This window comes from Epinephelus moara, chromosome 5, assembly GCF_006386435.1.
Source record: "Epinephelus moara isolate mb chromosome 5, YSFRI_EMoa_1.0, whole genome shotgun sequence".
NCBI classification, from domain to species: Eukaryota; Metazoa; Chordata; class Actinopteri; order Perciformes; family Serranidae; genus Epinephelus; species Epinephelus moara.
This window is the reverse complement of record NC_065510.1, coordinates 1,823,167-1,838,453: the sequence shown is the minus strand read 5'-3', so window position 1 is coordinate 1,838,453 and position 15,287 is coordinate 1,823,167. Positions and strand designations below refer to the sequence as shown.

Genomic DNA, 15,287 nt, shown 5'->3' with positions numbered 1-15,287 from the left:
ACCTGACTGCCAGATGGTCCATGTCACATCTGGAGACCTCAGGTCTGCAGTTCAGTGTCAACAGGCTAGAGTCGTCATACATGAGATGCATCAACTCCTTTTTTCCTCTATATGTACAGGAAGCCACACTTCAGTTAAAAGCGCTGCATCAGGCTGTCAAACTGGATGATTATGATTATACAGATGGCTCAGACTGTCTGTCTAGGTAGTTTGGGTAAGGTGAGATGAGGACCCCTTAATGAGGTGGAGCCCTTTGGTAAAATCTGCAATAAATGAGCATGTGTATTGGTGAATGAGTAAAACTTGCATTCAAAACCAACCTGATATAGATAGAGTTAGTATGTCCTTGTTTTCTTAGCGGAATCGTCCTGTTGGAAAAGTGCTGGAAATAGATAAGTTAATGTGCAGCATTACACGATCATTGCACATGTACAAAGCAGTATGTGACTTCACATATTTAGTGTGTGTGAGCTTGTTTTGCAACAAAAATTTTGTGATTCTTGGGGCGTCGGTGGCTTAGTGGTAGAGCAGGCGCCCCATGTACAAGGCTGTTGCTGCAGAGGCCCGGGTTCAACTCTAGCCTGTGGCCCTTTGCTGCATGTCACTCCCTCTCTCTCTCTTCCCCTTTCACACTTCACTATCCTATCAATTAAAGGTAAAAAAAATGCCATAAACATATCTTTAAAAAAAAAAAAAAATTGTGATTCTTATGTTCGTTCACACAAAATGCAATGCGAATTTTCAGTTTGAACGCTCGAGTATTTTGTGTTGTGAAAATGTTCAAACAATGAGGGACCTTCCACTGGTACGTCCTCCACATCATTTGTCCCCTGAGGATCTCAGTGCTGATTGATTATTGCAGCACCAATTGGTTGCTGAAGTTCAGATTTTTCAACTCTCGCTAAAAGCATATGACACGAAATCGCGCTATTCGCTTCATTCGTGCTGCTTAATTCACAGTCTCGTGTCACCTGGTGGAAATTCGCATCTAATCACGTCTTTACATTGTCTTTACATGTAATTCACTGGAGCAAATTGTTTTATTCACACCCGGTGTGAACACAACATTAGGGATGCACTGACTATAAACTTCTGGGCTGATACCAATGTTTTAATATTTTCGTTTTTTGTTGTTATTTATTCCCCTTTTTTGGCAGAGATCAGCATCGGTTTTGAAGTAATTTTCAGCCCTTCATTACATTGAGTTGCATCCTCTGATGCATCGATAGACTTTTTTCCCGAATGTGTCCTACAAATTTCTCTGTTCATCTCAAACATGTTTTCTATTGTCCACGGAACGAGGGGACACTGTTAAGACTTGAGCCCTGCTTTATAGCCGGTGCAAAATTGATCTGACACAATAATAAAACATCCACCACTGCCAGCGGTGAGTGTCATCTTATTTGCCAATAGGGTGATGGCAGTCAACAAAGTGAATATCGGCTGAAACCGATGTGTAGCCAATAAATCGGTACATATAGAGGTCAGGATTTGAAAGACAGTATTGATTGATCGAAGGTGTTGAATAAACACGAAAACATTTTTATTTGGGTTTCATAGATTTATTGTTTTGTCCAAATATTTATACATTTTAAATGCTCTTGCAAAGATATGAAAATAACTCTTGGCTTTAAACAATCCAAGATTGGAGTTAAAGCACCAGTGTGGGATTTAGTGATATGTAGGGGTGAGATCTTGCAGAGCTAAAACCTCTCTAATGTACCAAGCACGTAGGAGAATTACGGTGGCCGATGCAAAAACATAAAAATAAAATGGCTCTATTCAGAGCCAGTGTTTGGTTTGTTTGTTCTTGGCAACTGTAGAATCAACATGGCTGACTCGGTGAAAGAGGACCTGCTCCATATATAGATAAAAAAAAGCTCCTTCTAAGGTAGAGAAACAACAACTCTTAGTTTCAGGTGATTGTACAGAAATGAAAACATAATTTTGAATATTATATTCCCTTTCAGCCAATATATCCCCCTAAATCCTACACACTGGACCTTTAAAGAGACAATGTTTGTGTTAAACAGACAAAGATCGTCACTGATCTTGGTTTACGTAGTGTTTCCATTACGGTTCCACAAAGCCTGTTTATCCAGGTAAATCCTTTTGATGGCAGATCAACCCTCTTCTGACAAAGCAGGGATCTCCAGGCAGAAGCCAGGAGTTCATCCTGTTTTTTATAGGATCCAAATGGAGCCAAGAGACTCCTGAGTGATGCCTCCAATAAATTAAACCCCTGACTCTGACAGTCACATACATACCATATCTGACTCTCTCTACCTCACACACACATTCAGCTGTCAGTGTCCTCAGGCAGATCATCTTCTCATCCTCTGTCTTCCACTCTGGTCACTGTCCTTCTTCTTTCTCGTCTCCTTTTTCTTTGTAAATCTTTCTTTTATGAGCTCTGGTGCTCCGTTTGGGAGGGTCAAGGGCACAGTCAGGGTTGCCATGGTTTCTTGTCTCGACCTTGTTGGTCTGGTATGTGTTTGAATCGGCACTTGTCGCCATAGAAACAGCCTGTGGTCCGCCAGTAGAAGCACTCTTCTCCATTTATAGGTGCACAGCGTCTGGACCTGCGTGGACAGAACCACAGGAGAAGGTCCAGCATCATATTCAAAGAAAAATACACAGGCAAACAAATAATGGGATGCTCATAGTGCATGGAAACTGGCACAGGAAGCAATCAAGCACACAAGATTAATTTCTGTATGTTTACATTTCGGTGTCAAAAAGATTATACGAAATGGCAACCTCCAGGGCCTTAAAATAAAGCCAACGCCGAAGTGCCAACAACTGCAGTTCCTCAAATGGCCACTTGAGGCTGGCTCCAAGAGCGTCTCCAAGTTTTGTTGACGTCACCACGTTATGTGGGGCTCTGTCGGCGAGGGCTCTTGGAGAAATCTTGTGGTGTGCACACACAGGTCGTAACGCAGTTGGCGAGACTCCCAATGACAGAAATACATGTCTCACATGTCTCACGTTTGAATCAGATCACAGTATATAAAGATGGACAAAGTGTCTTCACTTCCTGCTACTTTACAAAAATGAAGCCAAAATATCCCCAATATGGCTGCTGCCATCTTGTCTGCCCTGTAACATTCTCTGTGGTATCAGATTCCTGCCCATTCACTCATCCGACCAAGCACACTAATTGGCACACATAGCTGTCAATCATGTCGTCAAACCCACTTTTATAGCATCAAATAACTAATTAAAACCAAAGGAATCCCAAAAAGGAACACTTGAACACACAGCAGCTCAATGACAACTACCTCAAATGACAGAAACCATCTTTGGGGAAAATCTACTTTAATGCAACTTTGATCTGTCAGTTTGGCCCATGTCTCATCCGCTAACATGGAAGGAACAGGCTTTATGATCTGTACTGCAGCCAGCCACCAGGGGGCGATTGAGATGTTCTGGCTTCACTTTACAGGAGCTGTCATATTGTCCATCTTTATTATACTGTCCATGAGTCAGATCCACCCCTCGCTCCTCCACAGCTCCATTCTCTCGTCTAAATGTGGTCACATCTGGCTTAAAAAAACCAAGATGGTGATGGCCGAAATGTCTAACTCGAGGCTTCAAAACAGGAGTCCACAAACCAATGGCTGACGTCACAGTCCCTATGTCCATTTTTTATGCAGTCTATGGCTATTACTGGGATGTGTTTTCCTTAAGCTGAGAGGCATCTGATTTAGCCACATGCTGCTAGAAGACGCAAAGTAAACTCTGTTTCAACTGGTGTAGATGGATCATCAATAAGCTGTCAAACATCTCTAACTTTAACCAAGATTTATTGCCAGTCTCTTTTCCCTAAAGAGCTAACACCTGCAGACTGGGAACATTTTATCAAAGAAAAAAGCACCACACAAATGCATGTTATAAGTTGCTTGGTACCCTATGGCAGCTGTGCTCTGCTGTGTTCCTGCAGCGATGGAGCTGAGGCTGGTGTTGGTCCTTTGTATGGGGGGCAGGGTGCGCTGGATCCAACGGTCTGGGTACCTCATCACCAGCTTAATGCCCCCCAGCTCCACCCCCTGGACAGGAGGAAACAGTTGATCAAAACTTAACATTAAGAACGGGATGACAGTTTGTTGTTGCACCTCAAAACTCGGAGAGTGACGATGACATCCAACATGATGAAGTTGAGTTTATTGACTCAAAAAAATAAGCCCACGACTCACTCACCTGCAGCTTCTCCAGGGCGTTGGCAGCCATGTTGGCATTCTTGAAGTTGATGAAGGCACAGAAACGCTCATGAAGAACTCTGATGCTCTCTATCTCACCAAACCTGTAACCATGGAAACACAGAGCTTACAGCAAAACCATGTGGCACAGATCTGCAGGCAAAGGGATGCTGGTTGTGCTTTGTATCCGGTGCTAACAGTTAATACTGTCATTATTATAATCATAGTAGCAAAACAACCCTTCCATTACTGCTGGTAGTGACACAACTACAACTAGTAGCACTAGTGCTTCTCCTGCTACAGCTGCTATTACTACTACTACTTCTATTACTGTACCAAACATACTGCACCTTCTCACCTACAGACCTCTGTAACTACAACTACTGCTACCACCATTTTTACTACTTAGACGTGTGAAACAGTTTTTACTGACATATGTAATTCTCATTACACTGTAACACAACCACAAGACTAATCTCCAAGTGTGTCTGTATTAGCACAGTTCACCTACCTGTGATGCTTCATGCAGATGTCTCAAATACTGCTCTGATGATTATTGACATTTTGAACTATCTTTGTTTATACAGTTTATCGACAGCAGATGGATCATAGAAACCTGCTGACTGTCACTTTACAATGCACAGATTTTTTTATATGCTTCTATTTATGTATTCAAACAGGCTGCTGTGAATACAAAAAAATAGATTAAAATTGAAAAGACTACCAAGTATACTCACATATGTTTACCCAATATACCCTTGGATTACTCTGGGATGCAAGCCACCAAAAAAAGAATGCTTCACAGTCCGACTAGTTAAACTGACTGTCAGTGACACAGTAAATAAACTAACCAACATACCGTGTACCCTTTCTACTACTGCTGCTTTTACTGTTGCTAAAACTAACACCACCACAGTTATTACTATCAGAAATAGTAGGCTAGTATCTGCAAATACTGCTGCTGCCATTACAGTTGGTGCATTAGATTACCTTTACTTTATAAAGGGTATGTAAAGTCCATCTTGTTATTGTAGTTGTGCCAGAATAACTACAGTAGATGGGCTTTGGTTGACTGTCATCATTACTCCTCAAAACTGATTTTATAAACCGAATTCATGTATAACAATGCAATCTTTCCTTGCTCACACACACACACACACACACACACACACACACAGTGTTTTTACATTTTGAAGAGATCCCAGAGCTCTTTCTCTGTAACTTCCAACGTGATGTTCCCAACCCAAAGAGAGCGACAGCTCCTGGAGAAAAGAGGAGACAAAATAAGAGATAGATGTGATGAAAAAGTGATTATTTGTCTATCATTTAAAATATCAAAGTAGCGATGCCCCCATTTATCGACCAGAGTTCAGTATCTACTGATAATCGCTTTGTTGACTTCCACTGGCCTATCAGCAAATAAGATGACATTCACAGATGGCAGTGGCCGATATTTTTCTGTTGTGTCACATTAATTATATGCAGGCTAAAAAGCAGGGTTGAGAATAACGGCATCCTGTTGTCCAGAGATCTTCCCTGGAACGCTGTCAGGACAAAAGGACGCAGTAAACTCACTATTAACGTGTCAGGGGATGCACCCTATTGTTTGCCTGATAATGCTACACTGTGTACTGCAAATCCATGTTGAAATCACCAAGAGGAGAGCTAATTAATGTTAGCATTTAGCAGCTGGTGAGTAGAACTACCTGCTGACGGAGGTTGCATTGAGTTACGATAGATAGAACGACAGAACGAACGATAGAACGATAAAACAATAGAACGAACGATAGAACAAACAATAGAACTAACAACAGAACGATAGAACGAACGATAGAACGAACAATAAAACAATAGAACAAACAATAGAACTAACGACAGAACGATAGAACGAACTATAGAATGAACGATAAAACAATAGAACAAACAATAGAACGAACAATAGAACTAACGACAGAACGATAGAACGATAGAACGAACGATAGAACGAACGATAAAACAATAGAACAAACCACAGAACGAACGATAGAACGATAGATAGAACGATAGAACAATAGATAGAACGATAGATAGATAGAACGATAGAACGACAGAACGATAGAATGATAGATAGAACGATAGATAGAACGATAGAACAAACGATAGAACGAACGATAAAACAATCGAACAAATGATAGAACGAACGATAGAACAAACGATAAAACAATAGAACAAACCACAGAACGAACGATAGAACAATAGATAGAACGATAGATAGAACGATAGAACGACAGAACGATAGAATGATAGATAGAACAATAGATAGAACGATAGAACAAACGATAGAACGAACGATAAAACAATCGAACAAATGATAGAACGAACGATAGAACAAACGATAAAACAATAGAACAAACCACAGAACGAACGATAGAACAATAGATAGAACGATAGATAGAACGATAGAACGACAGAACGATAGAATGATAGATAGAACAATAGATAGAACGATAGATAGATAGATAGATAGATAGATAGATAGATAGATAGATAGATAGATAGAACAGAACGATAGAATGACAGATAGAATGATAGAACGAGAGATAGAACGATAGATAGAACGACAGATAGATAGAACGATAGATAGAACGACAGAACGATAGAACGATAGAACGAACGATAGAACGAACGATAAAACAATAGAACAAACCACAGAACGAACGATAGAACAATAGATAGAACGATAGATAGAACGATAGAACGACAGAACGATAGAATGATAGATAGAACAATAGATAGAACGATAGATAGATAGATAGATAGATATAGATAGATAGAACAGAACGATAGAATGACAGATAGAATGATAGAACGAGAGATAGAACGATAGATAGATAGAACGACAGATAGATAGAACGATAGATAGAACGACAGAACGATAGAATGATAGATAGAACGATAGATAGATAGATAGATAGATAGATAGATAGATAGAACAATAGATAGATAGAATGATAGATAGAACTACAGAACGATAGAATGATAGATAGAACTACAGAACGATAGATAGAACGATAGAACAATAGAACAATAGAACGATAGATAGAACGATAGAACAATAGAACAATAGATAGATAGATAGATAGATAGAAATGTGAATATATATACAGCTATTTGAAAGAGAAATGTGTTAATGCTTCCATGGCACAATAAAATATTGTAAAGGGAATTATGATGTATTTAATAAAATGATTTCTAAAGCTGTTTCTTAATGTTTGTCATATGAAAGAAGCTTATTTTAAATGTTTTTCATAAATTAGTATGATTGATTTGTGCTCAGTCACAGATAGTGTAGTGAAGGGCTTAAATTTTGAAGTGAATACAGTGATTATATGTATTGCTAATACCCATACAACATACCCACTCTGGTCCTGCTGAGATATGTGCTTCAGTGCTGGAAGTAAAGAGGAGACAGGAAGTAGACATCATGTAATGACAAAACAATAAAGACAGAACATAAATGAGACGTATTTAAAATGGTTAACCACTGTGGTCTTCTGTAAATTGCATATCTCTCTCTGGCTGGCTACACCAGTGTGTTGACACTGTATTCACTGGGACATCATATCAATAAACTTCATTAGCAAACATCTTATCCTTCATCACTTTAACACCATTTGCCATTTACTGTGCATGGAAAGTGTTTGTCTACTCACAGAATATTAGTGCAGGTCTACTATTGCAGTCTTTATGTACTGACAGTAGTTTAAGCATGTTTCTGCTACTGATGTCTGATGTGACTGTAACTCACAGCAGTGCTGCCCCAGCGTGGAGAGCACTTGTATTGCAGTTGGCTCTTACTTTGGGTCTCGGGTGAGTTGATCACCGCCTGAACTGTGGTGAACTTCTCCAGCAGCAGTTTACTCTGCTCTTCCTCAAAACCCAACCTCTGAAGTAAAAAGTGAAAAGAAAAACTCAAAAAGTTAAAGTCGCCTTATGTATTTCTCTCTTCAAAATCTACTGAAGCAAGATGCTTAATCAAAAGCAGCTGACCTAGTTTGATTTATCATGTCCATATGATGTTTTTAAATCAGTTAGCCCACATAAAATGCTTCAGTTAACTTGAAAGAATAAACTCTGATGGCAGGCAAGCATTTTAGTTGGTTGTTCTTCTCACCATGAGCTGCAGGACCCGGCAGGTAGAGAGTTTACTGGACGCTTCCTTACAGTTAGGATCCAACTTTAACACCTGCTCCATGGCCTCCTCTACCTCACTGTACCGCTGGAATACACACACACACACACACACACACACACACACACACACACACACACACACACACCAAACACATTATCAGCTGGAAATGTTAGATGTTAGAGGGCACAAAATCAAAACACATGATGTAACACTACTTGATGAAAGAATGAAGTTTTTGAATGTAGTTTTTAATTCATCCATTCACTTTTTACATTTCACAGATGTGAAATTAATAGAAGCTGTCACTGTATTCTGACAGCAGTGCATAACACAGATAATCTATAAAAATGTCATGCTCCTCTGCCTCCTATTTGTGCTCCTAAATGCATTTGTACAAATCCACCATGCCTGAATGAAAACAACCTCGAGGTGAGGAGTCTCTGATGCAAGCTGTTAGTCATGTCAGTCACTGCTCATGAACTGTGGTCAAACTGTCCAACAGGCAGCTCTGATCAAATATGAAAAAGATTTCACTGCATTGCCTATTTCTCACCTCAAATGTTTTCAGAAACATATTTAAGTGTACTGTTTAGCTGTCAAATGAGAAAGTTTGCTCTGGCCAGTAGGTGGTGCTTGTTTTTTCACTCAACCCTTTTTCAACATGGCAGCTGGATCCCAAACTATCTCACGTTACAGCTAAACTGAACACTAAAATATGTTTCTGAAAACATCTGAGGCGAGAAAAAGGCAATGCAGTAAGACAATCTTAATTCATATCTAATGAGCACTGACTGGTTGTTTTCATTCACATGCGTGGTGTACTCTTGCAAATGCATTAGAAGCAGTAGCAGAAGGAGGACAATGTTTGTTTTTCACAGATTATGTGTCACAAGTACTATTGTCATGATAAAGTGAAGTCTCTAAAGTCTCTACAGCTTTAAAGGAAAACTTATTTTCCTTATATTTTTGAAATTGGACTGTATTTTCAACTGTCTTTGTGTCTAAGTGACTAATGGAGACAACAATTTTGATGTTGGTCCAGTATTGCGCAAGACAAACAGGCTGCAATGTGACCATTCAGAGCAATTTAAAAGCATCAACTTATGTCCATTAAAAGTGTTTGTTTCTGCCACTGACCGGCTCAGGTTGTAATTAGAAGTGTCTGACAACATTTCAGAAAAGATTTCTACAGAGACATTAAATGTTTTTTCTTACCTTTCGCTGGTCTGTTTCTTATTGTGACAAAGTCTCATGCAAGACGTTTTATTTTGAAATCTCATAAGAGATGCAATGGCTGAAAAGTTAGTGAAAGTTGGAGAGAAGAGTGCAGGAAAGAGTGTGTTGTGTTGGAGTACGAAATGCATAGCTAAGTGTTATCTTAAAGATTTTCATTGTCATGGCTGAATATTTAGCTGATTTCAACACTGTGGAAAAGTCTGCGAGATTCAGAACGAGACCTCTCCTCATGGTTACACACACTAACAAACAGACGGGATCAGCAGAAGGTTAGGAAAATGGTTTCATTTCTCTTTAGCACCCTTTTCATAATGTTGTCAGACACTTGTAAGAACAATGTGACCCTGTCAGTGACAAAACAAGCACCTTTAGTGAACCTTAACTGATGGTGCACAATCTCCTGTAGGGGTTCACTGCAGCCAATTTCACTGCAGCTGTCTCTTTTAATACTGGATAATTTCAATAGCTGTTGTTCTCATTAGTCACTTAAGCATAAAAACATGGAAAAATAGGGTCCAGGTTCAAAAATACCACATTTTCCTTTAAAACACAGAATGGAAATGATGTATAAATCTGCTGTGCATCAGATGCTAACCTTTAACCCCAACAGAGCACACCCCTTACGGAAGTATCCCTTCGGCCAATCAGGAGCCAGCTGAATGGACCTCTGAGCGTCTGCCAGGGCAGAGGAGTACTGCTCCAGACACCAATAACAGTACGAGCGATTTCCATAAAACCTGAGAGACCAGAGAGGGTCACACATAGAGACATGTATTTAAACCAAAGTGAATATGAAGGAGACAGAGGAAAATGATGTGGTTCAATCAGGAGAGGACAAAGTGAGTGCAGTTGAGTTTAGGTCAGAGTTCACATTTCAGCTCACCTGTGGTCCTTTGGGTCACAGCAGATGGCTTCTGTAAACATGTCCACAGCCTGGCTGTACTGGCCTTGCCCGAACAACTGAATGCCCTGCACTGCAGAATGTGCCCACACATACAGATTTGCACTTTTAAACTTATGAGGACTTTCACTGACATGATGGATTCCCTCCCACACACTTCAGTCTACCTAAGAAACTTTCTTTATAAAATCAGTTGACAGTGTGTTGTGTGAATTATCTTTATCACCAAGGACACTGATTTTGAATAGCAATGCTAATTAATGTTTAATCTTTCCAATACAAATTTTTGTAGTTTTAAGCAGCACTGAGATTTACATCAATCTTCATGGGATGTGAGAAAATATGTTTCTTTGTTTTTCATTTGGGTTAATTGACCTTCAACCCTTTGCATGAGCAGCAATGTCAGTACAAAGCGTAGTCTAAAGTTCTGGTTTTCACATTTTTGTGTCGGCCGACATAGTTAGCAGCATCTCTTCAACAAGCAGTGTTGGAAAAACGTGAACAGCATTATTAAGTGTTTTTCCTGTTGAAATCACTGGGTCCATTTGTTTAGGAGAGGAGGAGACCTCTGCAGATAATTCGGTTCCTGGTAAAAATCTCCTAAACGTCTGCATCTTGAGTTATTAGAGAAAAAAGGTGAGCACACATTAACAAGTGCTAGGCCTGAATGAAATATATATATATAAACCAATCTTCATGATGGCAAAATCTATGAAAATAAATGCAGATCAAAAAATCAATACAGTTTCGCCAGCTAGTTGTGTTTTCTGTTTGTTCATGTCATGTGATTTTGTGGTTGTTAGCAATTGTGAAGCGACCTTGGGTTTCTTGAAAGGCGCTATATAAAACTGATTTATTATTATTATTATTTATTATTAGGCCAGTGGCCCGTCTCCAACATGCCAAACGGCGCCAGAGAAACACTGCTCTGTAATGTGAAACTGCTTTACTCAGTGTTTTACTGGTTTTAATCACCTGGGGCTGTGTTCACAAAGCTTCCTAATACTAAGTGACAAAATTCTAGGAAAATTCTTAGAACTGTTATGTTTTCTCAGAATTTCCCTTAAAGTTAAGACTTGGTCCTGGTAAAGATTAAAATTATTCACAAAGCATCTTGGTCCTTAAAAGAGCTCCTGAGGTAAAAAACTGTTAGGAGCAAGGAGGAGTTTCTCATGGAGAGGAGAAATGGCAGAAACATTCCTTAAACACTGGATGACCGTGAGTAAATGAAATGCCACAGATAAGATTGTACAGGAATAATAATTTGTGGAGGATCTCTTCAAGGATACGCACACATTTCCCACCCGACACAATAATGCGATAACACCAGAAACAAAATGATCACAACACTGAGATATTTGAAAAACTGGAAAAATGCAACAGTGCAGCAGTGATGACTTTGGTCTGTCTCAACTGTCCATCAGCAGAGTGATCTCACTAACCCCCAAATTCCACCAGATGCGTGTTGGTTGCGACGACAGCGCTGCGACAACGAAGTCCGGAATCAGTCAGTAAACATTGCAAGATGGCTACAGATGAACACCACAATGAACGAGTTAGACTTGGCTTTTTCTCTAAAAGAGGAACAGAAGACAGCGCTCGAATCTTTCCTTTGCAAGAAGGATGTTTTTGCTGTTTTGCCGACCGGATACAGCAAGAGTCTAATNTGGATTTCCTGGCTAATATTTCCCTGCACTACACCTTGAAAACTACATCATGGGCGGAGGCAGGCCTGAAGTCAACAGGTCAAAGGTTTCCTGATGTCATTTCACCCCGTTGACACCATGGACAAGGAGATATTAATCATGGAGGTGCACCGAGATGTCTTCCGGCGGAGCTGCACCACTCGGCACAGCAAACGCAGCCGGTGGGTGTTGACGGACAGCGGAGCACGCAGCGGATAACCAGCGCTGCCGTTCCGCAACCGCAGTGGAATTCCGGTGTAACAATGACAACACTTTCACTTTCATTTCCACTGGGTGTCCACACCTTGCAGGCTCACAAAGGGTGTGTCTCTGACAACCAACCACAACTTTTAAAAGAATGCATCATACCTAGCAACAGTCAGCCACAACTTCTCACTGACGTAATAGTTTCTGTTTCTTCCTTGCTCAGAGTTGCTCTAAGGATTTGCCAAAACCCACTCCTAAACTAGGACTCCTTACTAAAGGTTTTTAGGCTAAGTTAGGAGCTCTCTGAGAGGATTCTCAGAATGTTGGTGAATACGGCCCCCGGTCTGTTTGTTTTGGAGAGAAAGCGACTTCTGCTGGTAATTGGGCTCCCTGTAAAAACCTCCTGAACAAAGAACACTAAATGAATTCTAACAGGGAGAAGTTTCGACATTCTGCAATCTGCAATCCTCACCACTAGATGCCACTAAATCCACTAAATCTTACACACAGACCTTTAATTCTGCTTTTTGTGATTATAGGTTGAAAAGAGCATGAAAGAACACAATAAATTAAATATGAAATTTGCACAATATTCAGAATCTGAGGGAATGAATGTACTTATACAATGTAATGACATGTATCTTGCTCACTGGACTTAATAAAAAGGCACAAGGTGTATCTAAAGGACAACAAACTGATAGTCACCTGTCATAGCCTCCCCCTTCCTTTTCATTTCTTCTGTGCTCTCCACCTTTCAATAACAACAGACAGATTTGCTACTGTAGTACATGGAGGAGGTTAGGATGTTGGATAAATGGCTACAAACTGGATGAACAGACTGTGTGTGTGTGTGTGTGTGTGTGTGTGTGTGTGTGTGTGTGTGTGTGTGTGTGTGTGTGTGTGTGTACCTGGCTGCTCCTGGCCTCGTTCTCCTTGTTCTCTTTGGAGATCTGTATCGCTCTGTTCTTCGAGGCTTTGAGTTTGATATGGCTCACAGCGTTGGCCACAAATGCACTGCTGACGTCCCACTCTGGCTCCTGAAACACCAAGAAGTGACACAAAACACTCAATGCAACAGGCTGACAAAATGAAAAAGCATCTGCTCTGACCAAATGCTGATTTGAATATTTAGTAAATCAACACAGGTCCATCTCTGTTATCCAGGTGGTATCGTCTCTGTGGTAAGCTGAATCCAAAACAGCTGAAAGGCAAAACTTCCTTAATCAAAACTCCAGCCCAGTGATTTGGACTCAGCTTTCTGCACACATATTCATGGCTTGCTTATACTTATGACTTATCCAAATATTTGTTTTTTGAGAACTGGAAAGTGTTTGTGTATGTGTCAAGTAGCGGTATCTGTCAAAACAAATGTATAATATTAAAACAAATATGATCTCTGAAAGGTCATAGTGCAGGTCGACTGCCTCTGGAGCAGATAGGAGATCAAAGTCTTGCACCGCAGGTGTGGTCGAGGAGTTCTTTCATGGTGCTAAGTAAGGTTATGTTCATACCAAACAAGTTTAGAGCAATTTATAGAAACTCTGCAGTGTTAACGTTGTTAGTTTTAGCAGGGGAGCCAATCAAACGCAGCTAATACAAAATAACTGCACCATGATACCTTAAAATAGAGGTCTTGGTCCTCTTCCAATGAAAGTGTGGTGTGCTTCACTCTGACAGGTATGAACACAAGAGACAGCAAATTATGGAGTACAGACAGGTCTATAAATTCTTAGTTTGAAGTTACAAGTACAATAACTGGATTTGCTGGATTTTTTCATCCCCTCCACCTCAAGTTACAGGATGACGATTTACTAAGAGTTTAACAAATCTTGTCACACTGTGATTTTTGTTGATCTACTAATAACTTGGAAGCGTGAACACAAGCCACAACAAAAATCCAAAGTGAACTTCCCACTCAAGACCAGACCAAGGAAAGATAGTCTTGCATTACAAGCATACCAGGGTCCAAGCACTTGATGCAACTCTAAACCCTAGAGGGATACAAACATGGGGCGACAGAGTTTAGGAAGGTGGTTCAACACGTGGTTCACAGGCTCAGGCGCCCTCCTGCAGCGTACACCAACATGATTTCCTCCAGCCCTGAAATAAGTCTGAGTTTACACCAAAATATTTCTCAATTAACAATTTTAAATCTCATTCGTGAGTGATAAGGAGTTTTGTAATTTAAGAACTTTTCTTGTGTCAGATACTAGTTAGTAAGGCTGAATGATATTTAACACCCTTTTAAAAATCAGGTTGGGTATCAATTGGGGTTTTTTCTGATAATGGTACTAAAAATGATATTTGTAAAATCATACCAATAACTAAACAGTGCCTGAACCGATATTTAAAAAAAAAAAAATAAAGCACAAAACAACGGTCAACGTCATTAAGGAACTTTTTTTATTTGCAAAGGCAAATTTGAACTTGAAAATGAACTACAGTCAGGTCCATAATTATTTGGACAATGATACAGTTGTCGTCATTTTGGCTCTGTACACCACCACAATGGGTTTTAAATGAAACAATGAATACCTGCTTAAAGTGCAGACTCTCAGCTTTCATTTAAGGCTTTTTTCAAAAATGTAGTATGAACCGTGTAGGAATTACAACCATTTCTTCACACAGTCCCCCAACTTTAAGGGTTCATAAGTATTTGGACAAACTAACATGATCATCAATTAAACAGTCAGTTTTAATACTTAGTTGCAAATCCTTTACAGTCAATGACTGCCTGAAGTGTTGGACACATAGACATCACCAGATGCTGGGTTTCTTCCCTGGTGATGCTCTGCCAGCCCTTTATTGTAGCTGTCTGCACTTCCTGCTTGTGTTTTGGGTGTTTTGCCCTCAGTTTTGTCTTCAGCAAGAGAAACGCATGCTCA

General features: G+C 40.0%; 1 protein-coding gene across 1 annotated transcript in view; it reads right to left on the bottom strand.

Moving 5' to 3' along the window:
• Nucleotides 1-1,554: 1,554 nt before the first annotated feature.
• LOC126390897 (uncharacterized) overlaps nucleotides 1,555-15,287 on the bottom strand; it is a 37,641-nt gene continuing 23,908 nt past the window's right edge. The window contains exons 6-16 of the mRNA XM_050045399.1: nucleotides 13,311-13,439; nucleotides 13,108-13,153; nucleotides 10,493-10,583; nucleotides 10,205-10,346; nucleotides 8,353-8,457; nucleotides 8,037-8,124; nucleotides 7,596-7,629; nucleotides 5,387-5,461; nucleotides 4,201-4,303; nucleotides 3,910-4,049; nucleotides 1,555-2,582 (exon numbers count right to left, since the gene is read on the bottom strand). Of these exons, the coding sequence (XP_049901356.1) occupies nucleotides 2,447-2,582; nucleotides 3,910-4,049; nucleotides 4,201-4,303; nucleotides 5,387-5,461; nucleotides 7,596-7,629; nucleotides 8,037-8,124; nucleotides 8,353-8,457; nucleotides 10,205-10,346; nucleotides 10,493-10,583; nucleotides 13,108-13,153; nucleotides 13,311-13,439 (1,089 nt within the window). The 3' untranslated portion in view covers nucleotides 1,555-2,446. The remainder of the gene's footprint in view (nucleotides 2,583-3,909; nucleotides 4,050-4,200; nucleotides 4,304-5,386; nucleotides 5,462-7,595; nucleotides 7,630-8,036; nucleotides 8,125-8,352; nucleotides 8,458-10,204; nucleotides 10,347-10,492; nucleotides 10,584-13,107; nucleotides 13,154-13,310; nucleotides 13,440-15,287) is intronic.